We start from the raw sequence: 19,788 nt of genomic DNA, 5'->3' as shown, positions 1-19,788 counted from the left end.
CACTGGTTAATTGCACCCCTCACCAACCTGGCGGGTCGGGAGTCGAACCGTCAACCTTGGGGAATACAAGTCTGACGCCCTAACCGCTTACCCACATAACAGGCCATGTTTGCCTTGACAGGTGATCAAGGTCCAGCTGGGTTGCAGGGGTCCAGGGGACCCGCAGGCCCACCGGGAGATGGAGGCACACCAGGTACAGTACCAGAGATTCTAGGAGTATTATAGAGATATGCCAATGTAATAGGTTTCTATGGGCACCCAACGTGACCAGGTTCTGGTCTGTCTAAAGGGGCGTGTCATAATACTCCTACAATGAAGAGAACAGTCCTTAGGTCTGCCCCTCACCCTTGCGACAGTAGAACCCGGAAACAATGGGCCAACGGAACCTCTCTCTTATCCACTCTCTCTGACAGTACAGTGCAGTACACTGCCCCGCAAAGGCAAAATGCAGTAACTACATATTCCAAATGATAAACATCACCCACTACAAGTCGTTATGCATATAATATCATGCAGAAGTGAAAGAATCCACAGCTTCTAGGCACCTCTACCAGGCCTGTACGAAATTCTGAATTGAAATTCAAAGTAATGCCATAATATGAATACTAAGTGGTGGTGGAAGCAGCGCAACAGGTGTCGGGAATAGACACATACTGACAAATATACAGCACCATCTAATATTCCCATTTTTGTCATCACCTTGAATTTCTTTGAATTTAATCTACACCACCCATTGAGAGTACATAGAACACTACCACCTAGTGTTCATATTATGGCATTACTGTGAATTTCAATTTATTACTGTGAATTTCAATTCGGAATTTCGTATAAGTCTGCCCTCTACATTACAAAGTACAAAGTGCCGTACAAAGGCAAAGTGCATATTTTTGTCGAAAGTGTGCTAAGACTGAAAATGGTCTTCATAACACTTACTTTATGTTTTGACAAAGCCTCATGGTCCAAATGTGTCCCGTTTTAGAGATGTTACTTTGTCAAATTTGTAGTAACTACAATATCCAACTGAATATGAATACTTTTAAGGCGTTTTTCTCAGTGTCAGTGTTGGCGTAGTTTGCCGTTATAGGGCAGCACAGCAGCATGTGGCCACCATGTTCTCTGAGTTTGGCCACCATGTTTAATTAATTAATGGCCAGTATGCACCTTGTGGGTTTGAACTGTAATACCAGACAGTGTCTGTCTTTAATTTTTCTTTTCTTTGTTACCTTGTTATTTAGGAGTTCAGGGCATCCAGGGGCCACCAGGTAAATGTTACTTTATGATTGTTACTCGCACTTCGTACATTGTTCTTTATTTTGGTCTATATAATCTGCTGTAATTGAACTTTTCCCATTTGCTCAATATTTTAAAACGACACTTATTCATGTTGGGTTCTCTGTTGCTCCATAGGTCTACCGGGAATTCCTGGAAAGCCTGGAGACAAAGGTATTTAATTATAGTTCAGTGGGTTACACTTTATTTGACGCCGGCGCCATACATATGACATAACAGTGTCATAATATTGTCAAAACGGTGTCATGACACAGTCATGGACCAGTCATGAACATGACGCCAATGTCATAAACGTTTGATGGTCCTGAAAAGTTGACATTGTTGGGGCTGTCTTAACCATAACCGAATGTCACTTAAAGACAAAGCCACAAAATATTTATTTCATTGACATAATGTGTATAACACATGCATGACCAGTGTTGCCAGATTGGGCTGTTTCCCACCCAATTGGGCTGCTTAGCATGGCTGTGTGCGGGTAAAAATGGCATTTAGCAGAAAAACCTGCCCAATTTTTGCCATAGAAATCAATAGAATTGGGCGGGTTTTTGTGCTTCTAGGCGGGTTTTGAGCATTTTTTGGGGTGGAAATCATCAGCCTCATCTGGCAACCCTGTGCATGACTGTGTTATTACACTGTTATGACACGGTCATGTCATACGTATGACGCCAGCGTCAAGTACAGTGTTAGCGTTCAATGTTGCCTGCTATGTTCAATAACCGCACGCTCACACATGTGTTACAAGTGTGTTTTGTGTCCTCAGGAGAAGCGGGTGAACCTGGGAGAGTTATCAATGCAGGTATGACCACACACAGTGTAACACCACTTGGACTGGGACTATACTTGCACTGTAGCTGTGGTACTATTTACCTATCTCTTAGTTCTATAAGTTCTACATCTTAAACTTTTTTGTTTTTTTTATTCTGTATTTTAAATTTTTCCCTCCCCGACTTTGACCTTTGCTATATGTGTCTTGAGATCTCCATGTGGGCGTTATGTCTATTTGTGTAAGCTACTTAACACCTTCATTTCCTCCTCAATAAAGTTACTCTACTCTATTCTATGAAATGTGGTTTAGCTGCATTAGCATGCCTCTAAACATGGGCAGACAGTATTTCAAAAGTCAACCTTGGAGATGAGTTATGGAGAGGTCATGTACTGCTCTTCATCTTCCTCTTTTTACTACTCTTTCTTTTTTCTTGCTATCTCCACCCTCCCTCTCTTCATGCATTTTCATCCCTCTATCGCTCTCTCTGCCCCCCCCCCCTTCTCTATCTCTATCTATCTATCCCCATCCGTCTCTCAGCTGGTTCCAGTGCGGTGGCGATTCCCGGGCCCCCAGGGCCTGCTGGAACTGCTGGTCCCCCCGGTCCTCCAGGCCTGTCAGGTAACTTAAGCCAGGCTCAAACTACACGACTAGCGATTGTATGTCCGATTTCGGCGTCGGGGTGCACCGCACACTAGAAGAGAATCGCAACTGTCAATCTTGTCGCTGCCCGCAGCCACCGAGACAATGCCCGACGTTCTATTTCCAGTCGCAAATATCAAACACTTTTTGATTTCTGCGATTTGCGATTGGCGACTCTTTGAGCTGCCAAAGTTCTATCTTGGAACGCCACTCACGATGAGGAAATCTTTCCCGACAATCGCTTGCGATGGTCCTGGGGGGTAACGTTCCAGCGATTGTCGTAAGGGGGGTTTTCAGCCGAGAATCGGCGCGATAGTCGTGTAGTCTGAGCCAGGCTTTAAAGACATGCGTGATGGACCGTATCTCTTTGTGAACGTGGTCCAATAAAGCAGTATACCTTGAAAGATTTTTTTAAGTCACACCGTACTGTAGCTACTGGTGATAATTGTTCTTATACTGTAGGCGTTCACAACAGAATTCTCTTTTCTGATTGGCTGATGGGGCGATCATTAATGTTGTGGAATCGGTCAAGTGACTAACTTAAACGCGCATAGAATCTTCGTTTGGAATGCTGACGGTATCTAAGGGATAACGCTGTAGGAATCATGCACATTATCAATGGAAAATTAAATAATCAAGCTTTATTCCAAATTATTCCACGTCTTAATTACATGCGTCTGATAGAGGAGTGGGTGTCTTGCTCACCAGATTCTGGTAAATTTGACATGTTTTCTACAACTTCACAGAAATGAATTTAAAATAATTCATAATTAGAAATACCCTACCTCAACAGCAGATAAGCGGGAAAATGACCTTCAAGGTCGACCGGTTCCACAAAGTCACCAGGGCTGTAGTCAAGTCCACCTTTGTAGAGTCCAAGACAAGTCCAAGACCAGAATAATCAAGTCCGAGACAAGTCCGAGTCCAAAGAGGTTCGAGTCCGAGACAAGACCGAGTCCAAAAGGATTCGAGTCCAAGTCCGAGTCCGAGTCACATGTCGGTCAGTGTTAAACAATGAAAAGGATGAATATCAATAAAGCGGATGTTTGAAGGTAATCCATATGCCATGGATGTGAAGACAAACCTGTATGTTGTTGGATTTCAAGCTCCACTCTTGAATTTATGGTAGTCAATGTTCTAAACAAAATGAAGACAGACCTGGTCGAGTCCAAAAGCTTAATTTGGCAAGACCAGTGTCCGAGTCCAAGACAAGTCCGAGTCCAATTGATAGGAAATGGACTTGAGTCCAGACTCGGACCGAGTCCGGACTCGAGTACTACAGCCCTTGAGGTCACCCCGTAGCGACTGGTGATAATTGTTCATGTGTGTGTGTGCCTACTTCACCAGGTCCCATTGGCCCAGCTGGAGTTCCTGGCCAAGCCGGTAAGCCCACTTTATCACATGAAGCAACCACACACACGTACAGTAGCCCCTGAATGCACGCCGTACCTCCAGTGGCACGTTGTAATAGTCATTGAAAAGTTAACTGACATAGTACTACAATACTATGACACAACACAGGGCCTTTAGTAATGCACTACGACTTGGTCATTGACATTCTGGTAACAACAAATGTATAACGCCGTGTCTTAACTGGTTAAAGACAAACAAATGTCCAAAGCCATTGTATACCATGCGTTGTACCATGGGCATGCTCCTTTATGAGTATGAACAATTAGAAGAAGGAAAATCTTCACACTGTTGCTACTCACCAATTTTTTCAACACAACGTAACTTTAGTAAGGTTTTCACCCGAAATGTTATGCGAAAAAAAGTGAGATCAGGTAGGCAAATGCTGAGGCACTCAAGGTTGCAATTTGTACTTTTTTTATTTGGCTACAATGCCTACGCGTATACATATAATCCTGGTTGAAATTGACTTTTTTGAAACTGTTTTTTTCATTTTTATCCTTTCTGGGTGTCTTCCCACACAGGTGCCAAAGGAGAGAAGGGCGAGAAGGGGGAGAAGGGCGAGAAGGGAGCCCAGGGAGAGAAGGGAGACCCGGGGGCCAAAGGAGGAGACGGGGCGCCCGGAGCTGCTGGGAAGGACGGAGCTGCTGGGAAGGACGGTGCCAAAGATACAGCGAGTGAGTGTCGCTAAGGAAATAGCGTGTGTGTGTGTATGCGTGAAAGTCAAAGATGCTATACTATAAGTGAAACTATAATTGAAACTTTACGTGACGAAACAATGAGACTATTCCTCAGAAGTTGAGGCAATGAAACAAAATATTGGAAGCCAAAAACAGTTTGAAGTGTGCTTTTCTATCATTATCAGTCGCCAAGGAGGTTATGTTTTCAATAGCGTTGGTTTGTCTGTCTGTTTGTTTATTTGTCTGTCTGTCTGTCAGCAGGATAACTCAAAAAGTTATGAACGGATTTTGAGGCAATTTTGTGGAGTTGTTGGAAATGACAAAAGGAAGTGATTACATTTTCCGGATCACCATCTGGATCCAGGAATTTTAAAAAAGATTCTTCACCATTGTATTGTAGGGCGAGTTTTGACATTCCAGTTTCTAACTCAAAGCCGAAAGCAAAGCAGAAAGACTGGGAAAAAATGAGGGTGTAACATAGTCAAATGTTCTATCAAACAGCTTCCTTGGCGGAAGTCTGCACTCTCTGAGTGCATTTCTAGTTCACAGTGTATTTCTGCTACTGTGTTGCTATGTAACCCCTATGTAATTGCTATGTATGTTGACCATTGCTATGTAACCCCTATGTAAACTCACCTGATCTAGCAACAAACTGATTCTGTGTATCGTCAGAGGAAGACGGCAAGCCTGTTGCCGGACCCCCAGGACCTCCCGGACCCCCCGGACCCCCAGGTCCCGCCGGCCCAGCTGGCGCTGCCGGTCCTCCAGGTGAGAAGCCTCCAGCACACCTACCTCGCACACAGACACCAAATGTTAGAAGTAAATGCCTTGGGGGGGGGGGCTGTGGCAATGCGCGCTAAGCGCCCCCCACATTTGGGCTTGCATGCCCAAGGGATGCACCCAGTGTTCGGCCTGGGTCATTTCCTGATCCTCCCCCGTCTCTCTGTCCCACTCACTTCCTGTCTCCATCTCACACTGTCCTGTCAAACGAAGGCATAAAAGCCCCTAAAAACATATAAAAAGAAGTAAATGCCACCAATCCAACACTATCCACTTCCGACGTATAAATATAGGAGCCAAATGCTACTAGTAACCAAGTTTGCACTCCCACATTCAGTCCATGGTCTTCCACACATACAATCCATTCTCCCTCACACCCACCTCCTATGCCCACCTACTCGACATTACAACTTCTTCAAAAAAGTGCAGTGCACTGCATGCAGTCCTGCATACTCAATCTGCACCTCCCAAAACATTCAGTTCATACTCAACCCTGCCACTCAACTTAAATGTTGGGGTTTTTAGCTTAATTTGGACAGGACAGGGAAGAGTGGTACAGGAAATGAGTTGGAGACAGAGGCCGGGGAGGTTCGGGAAATGACCTTGGGTCGGAATCCAACAGTGCAGTGCCCAACCGTTTGAGCCATGACGGGGCCTTCACACCTTTAAAAAAAAAAAAACATTTTTTTTGCCTTTGCTTGCCTTTGTCATCATCTCTTGATTGCTTGCATCGGAGTGAATGGAGGAGATTGCTTTGCTGAACTTGCTTGCCTGTTTTTTTTCAACATGATCTAGACTAGGCTTGGATAGTAAACATACAAGTTTGTGTATGGGGGCAGCCTCGGCCAAGTGGTTAAGGAAATTGTCTTTAGATTAGACGGTTGCAGGTTCAAATCCCACCTGAACCTTCCACTCCCTATCTCACTCCATGGCTAAGGTGCCCTTGATGGACTGTACCCTGTTTCAATACCCTGTACTTCAAATACTGTAACTGTCGCTTTGGATAAAAGCGTCACCTAAGTGTAATATAATGTAATGTAATTGCGTATGACAGGTGAAGGTAAAGCTGGACCACCTGGACCCGTCGGACCTCCTGGACCCGCAGGGCCCGCCGGAGCACCAGGTGACTAGACACAGCACCGAAAACATATATAAAGAGGAAGATAATATATTTGTTGACTACATGTACTACAGTTTGTACATCACTGAAATAATGTGGACTGATGTCTGTCATTCACAGGTGTGGGGAAGCCTGGACCTCCAGGTGATAATGGTCCCAAAGGCGACAAAGGAGACTTTGTTGCAGGTAGAAAAATGGTGTCCTAGGAGTTACCCTTTGTACTGTATGTCTGCCTGTCTGTCTGTCTACCTTTCTGTCATGTCTGTTTGTCTGTCTGCCTGTCTGTCTGGCTTGTCTGTTTGCCTGTCTGTCAGTCTGTTTGCCTGTCTGTCAGTCTGTTTGCCTGCCTGTCAGTCTGTCTGCCTGTCTGTGTGCCTGTCTGACTGCCTTTCTGTCTTGTCTGTTTGACTGTCTGTCTGTCTACCTTGTCTGTTTGCCTGCCTGTCTGTATGTCTGGCTGCCTGCCTTTCAGATAGTATTTTTTGTGGATAGTGGTGTGGGTTTGATTAGATGAATAGTAATGACTTCATGTTTTAGTGAACTAAAACTGTGTGTGAATCTAATGAGTGCTTTCCTTGTGTTTGCAGGGCCCCGTGGTCCCGTTGGGCCGCCAGGTTCTCCAGGACCAAAGGGAGCGCCAGGTAAGTTCCCAAACAGCAGTAACATGCAGGTCCGAGGCACAGTGAAGTGAAGATAGCCCCTTGCATAATGCACGCCATACCTCCAGTGGCACGCTGTAATAGCCATTGAAAAGTTCAGTACCACAGAACTGTACTCGAAGATCCAGAAGCACTACAGAGTACTACACTACTACGACATAACACAGGGCCTTTAGTAATGCACTACGACTTGGTCATTGCCATTCTGGTCACAGCGAATTTATAAAGCCGTGTCTTACTGTAACAGGTTAAAAGTCCTTTATTTTTTTGTGGACATCAAGCCTCATAAAGGACTTTTAACTCTGAAGTGAAGTTGAATATCCCCTGTTTTGTGGACATCACGCCTCATAAAGGACTTTCAACTCTGAAGTTTCACTGTTTCACCAGTTTTATTTTTCTTTCTTGTGCAGGTGAGGGTGGTGAGCAAGGATACACTGGTAAGCAAAGTTAATGTCACCACATTTCAATCTTTTGCCAATAGAGAGTGACTTTTTTGACTTTTGACAATTAAGTGTACTAAGATTGTGAAGATGATCATCCTCCTGCTCCCACTCATCACCCCTCCTTGTCATTCTCATCCCTCTCCTCTTCATCACCATCATCAAATGTTCCTCCCTGAACACCATTGATTTGTGTCTATATGACTTACTGACAGTGTTGCCAGATGTGTCTGATCAAATCCCGCCCAAAAGTTTCTCAAAAAACGCCAAAATGTGCTAAATTCCGCCCAAATTCAACAAATTACATTGACTTCTTTGGGCCCAAAACGGCTGAAAAAAAAACGCCAAATGGTCAATTTTTCCGATTTTTACCCACAGACGCTCATCACAAGTAGCCCGATTGGGCGGGCACCCGCCCAATCTGGCAACACTGCTTACTGATATGGCAGCTGTGGCCCAATGGTGGCAGCCGTGGCCTAATGGTTTTGTAGTTGGTCTTTCAATCTGGGGGTTGTAGGTTCAAATCCCACCAGTAAAATCCCACCAGGGAAATCCCACCTGACCTCTCCCCTACACCTCCATCCATGGCTGAAGTGCCCTTGAGCAAGGCACCTAACCCCACATTACTCCAGGGACTGTAACCAACACCCTGAAAAATTTTACCTGTGTAAGTCGCTTTGGATAAAAGCGTTAGTTAAGTGTAATGTAATGATATTGACTGCATGACTTAATTTATCCACAGGGGAACCTGGCTCCCCAGGACCTCCTGGAGAACCTGGTCTTGGTGAGTAGATCTTCCACACTTCACCCTTAACCTCAAACTTATAGTAAGCTACATCCACAAGGCAACAGCTTCGAGTGAATCCGATAAAGTTTTGCATCAGGCACAGGTGTTTTGTGTACCCTAAAACAATATTTTTTTTAGGGGGGGAGGAAAAGGTTCCAGAGTGGAAAAATCTGGGAACGTTTTCGTTACTGAATGGTTTGGACGAATAGAATGGATTTCTTTACGGATTTCTTTTCATTCGTTAAATGTCCGAACAGGCAGTGTGTGACTGCAAGTACATATTTATGGATGTACGTATAGTGTGGTATGAAGTGTCATTCTGTAGGATTTTTGTGCTAAAATTGATTTTTTTGCTTCATTTGCTTTGTTTGGGGTCCTACTACTGAAAAATGATGGGTGTCGAATTTTAGGACCCCGTTATACCCCTCCTCTAGGGGGCGCTTTCAATACCCATAGTAGTTGTTAAGTGGCCTGGCAGTACGCACGATGCACAAGCGTTTGCAAATCCGAAGATCAGCACCTATTGTAGTAGCATACCTGCCGACCATTACGCATTTTGTGTAGCAGATACGGATTTTGACATCAAACTACGGCGCTGTCACTTCAAAATACGGGAAAAAACAATAGCAAAGTGTTTTCACTGGCCCTTATATATTATATTTCTCTGTAGACTTGCAACCAGCCAGAGCCGTAGTATTAGATATGGCTCTGCTTCCAACTCTCGCGCTGGCCTTTCCATTGGCCAGCAACGTGTGGGGGGGAAATATTGACCAATCAGAGCGCTGGTTTAGGGGTCTTCATTTGTTGTCGCTCCGCTCCAGTCGAGGTGTCAGCTGCAGATAGAAAGTTTGCTTCGAAGACACACGAGACTACTCCTATAATCTCTGACACAAGTGTCCTCCTCCTGTCATCATATATTATCCATCTTGGTGCTGTCGCTGTAGTTTTACAAGTGAGCACCGTCAAAATCACGGTTTCAAAGGTAAATGGGATTTGAGAAAGGTAGCCTCAATTGGTGAGAATAGTGAATTGCGTCCAGTTGCTAAATCCGTAAACTTATGAAAATAAATAAAGCTCGAGGTATTTGACGGCAATGTGTTGGTACTTTTTTTTATATTGGACCGAAACGAGATTACTTCCGAATGAGAAAATGTGGTCGACTGCTGACTATTACTGCGCTATAAATTAGCAGATTAGCAGCGAACTAAATTCGGTTTCCCTTTGCGTCGCATCATTTTAACTGGGGGAAATAAAGCGATAGTTCTAACGGTTGTGCTCGGAGTACATCCGTAATCTACCACGACACCGTCTAAAGACATAGGAATACTGGAGTCGTGGACAGGTGTAACAGGTATTGTGCGTCATACCAAAATATGCATGACTCCACGACTAGAACTATCCGTAATCACGTATGGCAACCTATTAATAAAATATATTATCCTGTCATCATGTATGTGCAGAACACTGAACAATAGCCAACTCATGACGGCAAATGAGGGTAGATGGGCCAATATAGAGAAGTGGAAAAAAGAAGCGTGCATGCACCTCAAAAGTTACTGTGGAAGTTCCAAGTGGCCATTAGCCCTCGTCCATCAGTAGAGCCCATTGACAGTAAATAGAATATACTGTCAAGAGCCATATGACGTGTTGGCTACTGAATGGATGCAAGTGTGATTTTGATGTTAGCCCCCAAGGTAATAATTAACCTGATATTATCCTAGCCTAGAAAACACCTGTCTTTATCTTTTTCTTTACAATCTGCTGATACTTCTTCACAGCAGGTGACAACATCACCATTTATTAATATTGGGGGAAATGATGTAAGAATCATTGCAATTCAACGTTTTGTTCATAAAAATCACTGAAATGCATCTGTATTATATAATCAAATTATAAATTTCCCTACATATACCTTCTACAGCCAAAAAATAATAAGCAAATGCTTCAATTTCATACTCGATTCCAGCTCCTTAACACCCCCCAAGTGACCAAATGCTCTGTTTGGCTGGTACATAGGATAACTTACTAGCCAGACTGGTGGTATGTTTGACTTGTAAGATTAACAGCCATATTGGCTGGTGATCAATAAAGTTAATTTAGAGGTCTGAATTCCAGCACACTATACCATAGCATTTTATTGGTGTCATGGTGTGAAACAAAAAAAACATCTTCCATGAAAGTTTAATAATGTATGGTAGTTCAAAGTACTGTGAAGAGCAAGATAATCTGGTGAAATTGCCAGATACACGGGATGTTAGGCTAAAATGCAGGAAATTGCATCTAAGAAAAGCATTTTTTTCCTGGGAGAGGACCCCTACTCCCCCTGTCTGAATGAAGTGTCCCATATTTTCCCCTTTGACATTTGGCAACCCAAGGTGTGCAAAACAAAGTAGCCTCTCAGAGATGGGCCCGCCGGCGGCCCATGGTATCGCGCTGCGTTGACCACATTTTCTCACTTGTAGGTATTTGTTGCGCCGTGAATTGCCGCGCCGCGATAAATTGCTACTCAAAAAAAAAATTCAAGGTTGGCAGGTATGTAGTAGCCCCATGATCCATGCCGTTCCACCAGTGGCCACTGAAAATGTAACTACCATAGTACTACACTACTATGACATACACATAACACAGGCTTTTTGGTAATGCACTACGACTTGGTCATTGCCATTCAGGTAACAGCAAGTTTATAACGCTGTGTCTTCACGGGTTAAAACCGGCAAGATTTCAGCGTTGAAAAACCAGATAATGAGCGATGAGGAACCCGGCCATCCTCATATTTTTCCTGGGTGAAAACAGCCTATCCATTACTACCTTTCCTGATGAAGAAATATTCAAACGGTGACTCCACACCACAAGAACAGTACTGTGGATTAAGTTTGTGTGGAGCACGGAGGGTCATTGAGTGTGCTTTTGGGCGGCTGAAAGGCAGACTTGCATTCCTGAGAGGAGCAATGGACATTAACCCCACTTGACTTGCCATGTCGTATTTACGCCTGCTTTATTCTGCACAACTACTGTGAAGAGATGTGTATTGTGAATTTATACTGTATTGCATCGTTTTCACTAAGCGTTTCGTTGCCAAATACAGTATACACAATATTTTACTGATCTGTTGCCAGTGTGGACGCAATATTTTTTTATGCGGGACAAAAAAAATCTCGCTGCGTTGTCATGTGGCTATAGTATTAGCGTCCTGAAAGAAGTGATTGGGTGCAGGTGTATGCTCCTGCTATTCTGTTACCAGCTGCCTTCCCTTACAAAAGTTAAGATTGATCGCAATTCTTGTAGTTGACAGATTACTGACTGCACCTGTTTGACTCATGGTTCTTGACTCATGAGTGCCTACTGTATGTCTAGGCACGTATTTCTATGGCTACGTTTACATGAGACATTTAATTCAGAATGAACCTACTTTCATTCTGAATAAAGCTTAATTCCGCTTTGAAAACGTCATGTAAACACGTCACAATTAGGACTTAAATGAAAGATCAAAGTGAACTCTGAACTTCAGAGTTATTAATTCAGAATTAAAAACGTCATGTAGGCTGTAGGGTAAAAATGGCATTTTGCAGGACAACTCGCCTAATCTTTCCCATAGACATCAATAGAATTGGGCGGGATTTAGTGCTTCCAGGCGGGTTTTGAACATTTTTTGGGCTGGAAATCATCAGCCTCATCTGGCAACACTGCTCATTTACTGCATGGAGGGTCAATAAAATGGTCTTTTCATTCAGGCATTCCTGGTCAGCCTGGGCCTCCAGGTCTTCCTGGATCGCAAGGACCAGAGGGCTCGTCAGGACCCGAAGGACCCCCTGGATCGGATGGTCCGGAGGGCCCGCAAGGTCCTAGAGGTACTGTACATTACCTAATTGTCTGTGAACATCGAGTTTATAGTAGGCCAAGTCTCAGTAATGGTTTCGTGTCTGCATAGTGGATGTCTATCACCACCAGTATATTTTCTGTCTTTAGAGTATTTTCCATTTAATCTTCTTACTTCGGTTATTATTGTGATTTTATTCTCCACCCTAAGTATGCCTCTTATACTGTATGTTTGTCCATTCAGGTGAAGCTGGTGTTCCTGGCGCCCCTGGAATTCCAGGCTACTCAAGCAGTAAGTTCCCCTTAGAAAGTGAATGATGATGTTCTGCCTACTTCACATAACAACTGGTCCTATATTGTATTTTCCTGACAGGCCTTTTGTACACAATAGTCACAGAAAACCAGCCAATATTGTGTCTCTTTGTGATTATTTTCTTCTCTGTTTTTCCTTTCTTTCTTTCTTTCTTTCTTTCTTTCTTCCTTTCTTTCTTTCTTTCTTTCTTTCTTTCTTTCTTTCTTTCTTTCTTTCTTTCTTTCTCTTTCTTTCTTTCTTTCTTGGTTCTTCGCCCCCTCTGCAGGAGATGGAGCGGCCTCCCCGGGTGCCCCCGGACCCCCAGGTCCTCCCGGGCCACCAGGGGCTCCAGCTCCTGTTAGCCAGATAGCTGACTACCTCCAGAGTAAGTAAGAAGCGTATAAAAAACAAACAGGAAATCGGAGTGCTTCTGGATCTTCGAGTACAGTACTTTTGACGATGGGAGAGAGAAAGAGTTTTATGATTAAAAATGTATTTTTTCATTTACAATAGTGTGTGCCGTATCAAAAAACGGGGTATAGTAAATATAAATGGGGTGTACAAACGAGGCATTTTTTTGTAAAATGTTACTGATAGATGGGTGTATAGATTGACTGACTGATTGATTGATTGATTGATTGATTGATTGATTCTTTGAAGATTGGGTGTATAGATTGACTGACAGCCATTGATTGTTTTGATTTAAGAATGGTATATGTAGAACTTACTTAATTTCTCAATCAATTGATTGATTAATAAATTGATGAATTAATTGATTAATTGATCGATTGCCTCTCTCAGGTGAAAGCATCAGGGGCTACCTGGCCGGTCCGCCAGGCCCCCAGGGTCCTCCTGGTGCCCCTGGCTATCCTGGAACCCCTGGAGCTCCTGGTGCCGCGACTGGGCCCTCTGTGGACGACTTGGCTGCCAGAGTCCTGGCCTACGTTCAAAGTAAGGACTGGAGTTTACCGTATGTCACTCTTATGTGCTAGTGCCTACAATTAACCGGTTTGTTAAAGCTGCTGTCGTATGCCCATTTTGGTTGCATTTGAGTGAAACGACTCAAAGGAATTTATGTCACCTGAAAACTCTTCTCTGCTTGTACAGTTAATATGTTGTTAACATGTTGCTGTTGTCGGCCAATTTTGGTGGCATCTCAGTCTGTATTTTAATGGTTTGTAACTGTTTCAACTGACAACTATTTATTTTTTGCTACAATGAACGGAGCATCTTAGATGGTTCTTCTTCTCTATGCATGTAAAGCTCATCTCTTTATGGTACCTGTGAGGGGGTGTACATGCGATGCGCATACCATGCAATGTCCAACCATGGGAAACCATCCAAAGTGTTAAAAGTGTGGGTGATCAGTGGAGATTGCCCGCAATGACCTTGAATGATGCTGTCAAAGAATTAACGTAGCTAGCAGATCAGTGGCTCCTACCGTAATGTAGCAACGTAACAATGTAATCAGTGGCTCCTATAGCACATTGAATTGCATTCATGTATGAAATGCACTATACAAATAAAATTGCCTTGCCTTGCCTTACCGTAATGTCATGTGTCAACCCTTGTGATTCCGTGGTGACAGGGTCGGGTGTTGGAGCGGGTCGTCCTGGGCCTCCTGGTGCCCCTGGTTCCCCTGGTTCTCCTGGAGCTCCTGGCGCACCTGGCGGTGCTGGTCCCGGTGCTGGTCCATCCATCAACGATATCGTGTCCATCATCCAGAGTGAGTACTGGACTGGCTGTTGAAGGAGGTACAGTAGCTCTGCACACTGCCAATAAGCTCTAAATAAATGAACTGTATTATTTAAAATCACCCTGGAAATGCTGCTTTTTAAATAATAAAGTTTATTTTTTGGAGCTTATTGGCAATCTGCAGACCTACCTCCTTCAACTGTCTGAAACTTTTGTCTGTGATTTTGGATGTGCCCACCCTACCCAAAACTACTACTGTGCTGACTGTGAAATACCATGTAGTAGTAGAAGTTTTGGCACTCGAGAGTTGAAGAAGAATGTTCCCTATCCAAGAAGCTTCAGTGAACTGCTTCTGCTGATGAAGCTTCTTGGATATTGGGGCATCTTTGAAGCTCAAACTAGGAGCCGTCTTGCCCACACCAAAACTATCTGGATCCCTTACCGTACTTAAGTCTTTTACTTATATTAACACTTAAGATTTTCTTTTACTTAAGACATGTAATACTTGTATCTTTTATCTGACAAGTTTCGACGGTATAACTTCCGTCTTCATCAGAGGGTCACTGGGATGTTGATGTGTAACATGCTTTAAAATCAGCTGATGTTGTGGAGGTGTGACCTCCCTGCCAATCATAACAAATAAATAAATAATGCATGTCACAGTCCCAGTGACCCTCTGATGAAGACGGAAGTAATGCCATCGAAACATGTCAGGTAAAAGATAAAATTTTTACATGTCTTAAGTAAAAAAATCTCAAGTGTTGATTTAAACAGCTATACATAATGAAAGGTATACATATCTTTTACTTCACACTTTGGGATGTTTTTAGATTGTGGTAAGAAAGATAGTAAGTAGATGGTAGTAAGAGAATGAGCCTCAGAGTCTGTTTTTCTACTTATTCTACTTCCTCAATGCACAATTGCTACGCCCTCAATGCACAACATTTTGATATTACTGTAAATACAGTAAAATACAATACAGTAAATACAGTAAAAATCGAGATATTGATTTGTAGTGTAAAGACAATCAGCTAAATGTTCTGTTTATGCCCTGGATGCAGGAGAGGACGTGAGGCGGATTCTGATTGGTCCCCCTGGCGCCCCTGGAGCACCGGGTGCCCCTGGAGGCGCTGCCGGTCCTGGAGGATACAGCGCCGACCCACAGGAAGTGGCCGCCAGAGTCATCGCCTTGCTGAATGGTCAGTGCTGCTGTCAATCACACCTCAAAGCCTCACCCACCCAAGCCACTGCCATGCTTACTGTAGTACAAGCTTTCTAGTATACAGTGCCTTGGTATTAGGTTGGATTAGATATTGTACTAGTTACCGGTACTGCAAATTTCACATAGCGATATCTCTACAACGGAACCCATTTGGGGCCATAAGACTTTGTCACAAGTTAAAGGAGGTGTTATGAAGACAATGTTCAGTATAAACTCAATTTTGACAAATGATGTAGTAGTTACTGGACTTTGCCTTCATACGGCAGAGTAGTGTACATTAGTATGGTCTGACAGATGTCTGAAGCACTTCTACTTTCTTAGGTGGAGATGCCTGTTGATGTTCCATATTGTTGACTTCTCTTCTCTAGATGTTCTGCACTTACAATATCCTCTCTGGCCTTGTTTATTGTGTAGCACAAGTGACTATTAAGTGCGACCGTGCACATGATGTATTTCGTGTGACCATAGACATGAATGGAATGTGTGGTTGTAGAGAGTTTTGCAGAACATTTTAATTTGTAGTACATTTTCCACATGACCTTTCTGTGACTGTTGATCTGAATTGTGATGTGTGTCTTGGTAGATCGAGGTCTGCTTGGCAGACCAGGGCCACCTGGACCCCCTGGTCCTCCAGGATTGCCGGGAATTTCCAATTTCGACCTCTCACAACTGCTGCGAAGTAAGGAGAACACACACTTACACATACTACACAAAATGCTCCAAAAAATGTCAACCATGCTTCTATGCTATGGGCCTCAGAGCTTTCAGCTCACTTCTTGACATATAGCAACTACAGTGTCTCATCCCAACTAGTCAACTTCTGACTACCTTTGACGTCTGAGGTATGCCCTTGCAGTCAAAATGTGACGTGCACCTGAAAGGTGCCCTCGTGGCAACATAACTTCACTGACGGCTAGGTTTAGGGCATGGTTTAGGTTTAGGCCACATAGTCAACATGTGACGTGGACTGTATATCCTTGAAGTCAAAAATTGCGGTCTGGTCAAAGGTAGTCAGAAATTGAGACTGTGTCACTACAACGTTGAGTTGGTATTATTATTGGTATTATTATTGCTAATGATCAATCTTGGTTGATCCCCAGACTCCGACTACCAGGGTCTCCAGGGGCCGCAGGGTCCCGTTGGACCTCCCGGCCGGCCTGGGCCACCCGGACCTCCTGGCCATGGCACTGGGGACTTTGAGGACATTAGGGACTATCTGACCAGTAAGTTCCCATGCTGTAGCTTAGTGCTAATGTGACCTTTTATCATTTAATGCATGCAGCCAAAATACTGGAATATTAAAATATTGCAATAGCTAAATAATACAATTTTGAAAACGTTGCCATAAATATAAGCCCTTTAGCATGTACATTTACCATTTAGGAACACTGAATCTGTATATTACTGTATTTGTAATTTACATCTTTATGCATGACTTACGTGTACGTGTTTCCTGTCTCAGAAAGGAAAGTATAGGTCCGCAAGACTGTTCGATGCTCCCTGACAAAGTTTAATGCCATTAAACTTTGTCTGGGAGCATCGAACAGTGTAGCGGACCTCTATTCTCCGTTCAGTGATCTTTTGTTTGGTCAAGCACCTGTGCTACTGATGTGTGGGCATTCTCTAACTTTTTGGATGCTTCCTGTTTCCCGCAGCTGTGGGTCTCAGGGGATCCCCCGGTCCCCCTGGACCTCCTGGCCCTCAAGGTCCTCCTGGAGGATCCAGGAACGGCCTGGTCTCTTACGCCTCCAACGAGTATGAGGGCTTCCAAGCGGAGATCGAGAAGTATTTAACCAGTAAGAGAAGAAAACTTTGTTACTTCATACACATTTGAAAGGATCTAGCGGACCAAATAAAATGACTCTGTGGGCCAGAATGGTCAAGAATATTAAATATTAAAATATCAAATAACAAAATAAAATATAAATAGTTAATTAAAAAATAAAAAACAATTATTATTGTACAGCACCCATTTTACTACCTATTTGTTTTATGTGGTATGTTTTCATGTGGTGTGTCTATTGTCTATACTGTATGTGTATAGTCTGAGGAGACGTGTAAACTTGACCATTTGGGTGATAATAAAGTTCACCTTGACCTTGACCTTGAAAATAAGTTCATTCATCCATTCATGTTCCTTTTTCCTCTGCAGGCAGTAGGTTCACCCGTGCCCTGGCTGGTCCTCCGGGTCCTGCTGGTCCCGTGGGTCCTCGGGGCCAGAAGGGGGATCGAGGAGACACCGCCTACCCCCACCAACGAACTCCTCACACCGTGGACTACCCCAAGGTGGCCCTGCGCGTCTCGGACTACATCAAATGTGAGTAGCCTAAAGGGCTCTGCATACTTAACGTGCGCACTTTGGCGCATTTGGCGCGAGAACCATTAAAATGTGGCAGACCATTCATAGTCAAAAGCGCCATTTACAGGCTTTTGCTTGCATTTTCGGAAGTGTGCCCTCTGCTGTTCATGAGAGAAACGGCAGCATCTGTCGCAACTCGCAGCGTGAGTTCTACAGATGTATAAAAATAGAAAGCCAAACACGGCTGCTGTAGGGCTACTGTAGGGCTATTTTTTTTTTTTTTACCTTACATGTCGTGAACTGAAAGGGCCATGACCCATTCACTTTGTTTTCATTTCAGTCTGAACAAATTACAATGGAGCTGAAACTGACCTTCTACCTCTTCTTCTGCTTCTTCTCCTCCTCCCCCTTCTTGTTCTTGGTCTTCTTCTTCCTCTTCTTCTTCATTTTCTTCTTCCTCTTCTTCTTCTTCCCCAGCTCATGGCATGCTGGGTGATGAGTTGGAGGATCGCTCTTTAAGGAGTCGAGGTCCTCCAGGACCTCCTGGCCCCCCTGGCCCACCTGGACACTACAACAACGTCACCGAACTCATGAACTACATGAAGGGTACGCCTGCAGATTCTCAAAACCTTAGTCATAATGTTGTCAGCAAATGGGCTTTTTGGATTCAAGTTCAAACATTTTCAAACTTTAAGAAATGACCCCAAGGGGGTTGTGCTGTGGCGCAGCGTGCTAAGCCCCCCACAATTGGGCTTGCATGCCCACCCACGGGGACCCCGGTTCGAGTCTGGCCGGGGTCATTTCCCGATCCTCCCCAGTCTCTCTGTCCCATTCGCTTCCTGTCAGCATCTTCGACTGTCCTGTCAAATAAAGGCATAAAAGCCCCTAAAATATGTTACAAAAAAGTGAATACTCCTACCAATTCATTGGAGTTCCTGTTTTTATGCAAAGTCCCTTCTGTCCGTGACCCCCCCTCCTAGAGGTCCCGACCCCCAGTTTGGAACTAGTGGGGTTGCTGTCACTCTTATCCCAAATTACATTGGGGTGATTCTCACTCTGCTCTGTCCCTCCACAGCGCATGGTGCAATTGTGGGAGCTCCGGGTCGACCAGGGCCTAAGGGTGACACGGGACTTCCTGGCCCCAAAGGTAATGGACACATTGCATTACATTACACTTAGCAGGTGCATTTATCCAATACGACTTACAGGGTATTGGTTACAGTCCCTTGAGCAGTTTTGGGGTTAGGTGCCTTGCTCAAGGGCACCTCAGCCATGGACTGCAGTAGGGAGAGGTAAGGGTGGGATTCGAACCTGCAACCCTTTGCTCTTCAGTCCATCTGAAGTCAGTCCTTAGCTGTCCTTAAAATGGCTGGACACAACACTGCACTGTACACCGACAAACTAAACCGCCTCCCATAGACGGGGCGCAGATAGCTTTTAAAAACTGGGGGGGACATTTTCACAACCAACCGTCTGTCAGACTTTTATTATAGTAGGCCTACACTGAATACTGTATCGGTTTTTTAAATTGTTGCCTATTCATCGTCCGCTTTTAAATCTTGATTAAAAAAAAAAAGTTCACATTTGTTTAAACCGCTCCAGCTTTAGGCCCTACAGATTCTACTCAGAATGTGCACGAGTGAGTCTCCCACCAAGACCCCCGCCGCTGCGCGCGCTTCTAAACACACCTCTCCCATCCCATCAGCAAGTGCTACGTTCCCAACTCAACCTTTAAACAGGACAACAAATTTCACGTTGTAATGTAGGCTAAGCAACAGGGTGAGATTTATAGCTGCAGTAATTTCGGTTTTGCATGTAGGCCTAGAGATAACTTGAGTCGCGGGCGCGGTTTTTGGGCGTGTGATATTGGTAAGCAAGAAACTGGGTAACCAA

General features: G+C 44.1%; 1 protein-coding gene across 1 annotated transcript in view; it reads left to right on the top strand.

The window, feature by feature from the left end:
• col17a1a (collagen, type XVII, alpha 1a) overlaps positions 1 to 19,788 on the top strand; it is a 58,524-nt gene that overhangs the window by 32,711 nt on the left and 6,025 nt on the right. Inside the window, exons 35-59 of the mRNA XM_063208641.1 lie at positions 122 to 193; positions 1,236 to 1,262; positions 1,408 to 1,443; positions 2,051 to 2,086; positions 2,594 to 2,674; positions 4,043 to 4,078; positions 4,630 to 4,782; positions 5,458 to 5,553; positions 6,620 to 6,688; positions 6,806 to 6,871; positions 7,273 to 7,326; positions 7,755 to 7,781; positions 8,527 to 8,568; positions 12,303 to 12,419; positions 12,632 to 12,679; positions 12,966 to 13,064; positions 13,481 to 13,630; positions 14,268 to 14,405; positions 15,436 to 15,573; positions 16,180 to 16,275; positions 16,697 to 16,819; positions 17,252 to 17,392; positions 17,749 to 17,913; positions 18,373 to 18,501; positions 18,971 to 19,042. Of these exons, the coding sequence (XP_063064711.1) occupies positions 122 to 193; positions 1,236 to 1,262; positions 1,408 to 1,443; positions 2,051 to 2,086; positions 2,594 to 2,674; positions 4,043 to 4,078; positions 4,630 to 4,782; positions 5,458 to 5,553; positions 6,620 to 6,688; positions 6,806 to 6,871; positions 7,273 to 7,326; positions 7,755 to 7,781; positions 8,527 to 8,568; positions 12,303 to 12,419; positions 12,632 to 12,679; positions 12,966 to 13,064; positions 13,481 to 13,630; positions 14,268 to 14,405; positions 15,436 to 15,573; positions 16,180 to 16,275; positions 16,697 to 16,819; positions 17,252 to 17,392; positions 17,749 to 17,913; positions 18,373 to 18,501; positions 18,971 to 19,042 (2,211 nt within the window). The remainder of the gene's footprint in view (positions 1 to 121; positions 194 to 1,235; positions 1,263 to 1,407; positions 1,444 to 2,050; positions 2,087 to 2,593; positions 2,675 to 4,042; positions 4,079 to 4,629; positions 4,783 to 5,457; positions 5,554 to 6,619; positions 6,689 to 6,805; positions 6,872 to 7,272; positions 7,327 to 7,754; positions 7,782 to 8,526; positions 8,569 to 12,302; positions 12,420 to 12,631; positions 12,680 to 12,965; positions 13,065 to 13,480; positions 13,631 to 14,267; positions 14,406 to 15,435; positions 15,574 to 16,179; positions 16,276 to 16,696; positions 16,820 to 17,251; positions 17,393 to 17,748; positions 17,914 to 18,372; positions 18,502 to 18,970; positions 19,043 to 19,788) is intronic.

Source organism: Engraulis encrasicolus, chromosome 1, assembly GCF_034702125.1.
Source record: "Engraulis encrasicolus isolate BLACKSEA-1 chromosome 1, IST_EnEncr_1.0, whole genome shotgun sequence".
Classification (NCBI taxonomy): domain Eukaryota; kingdom Metazoa; phylum Chordata; class Actinopteri; order Clupeiformes; family Engraulidae; genus Engraulis; species Engraulis encrasicolus.
Note: the sequence above shows the minus strand (reverse complement) of the source record. Positions and strands in the feature narration are given on the sequence as shown.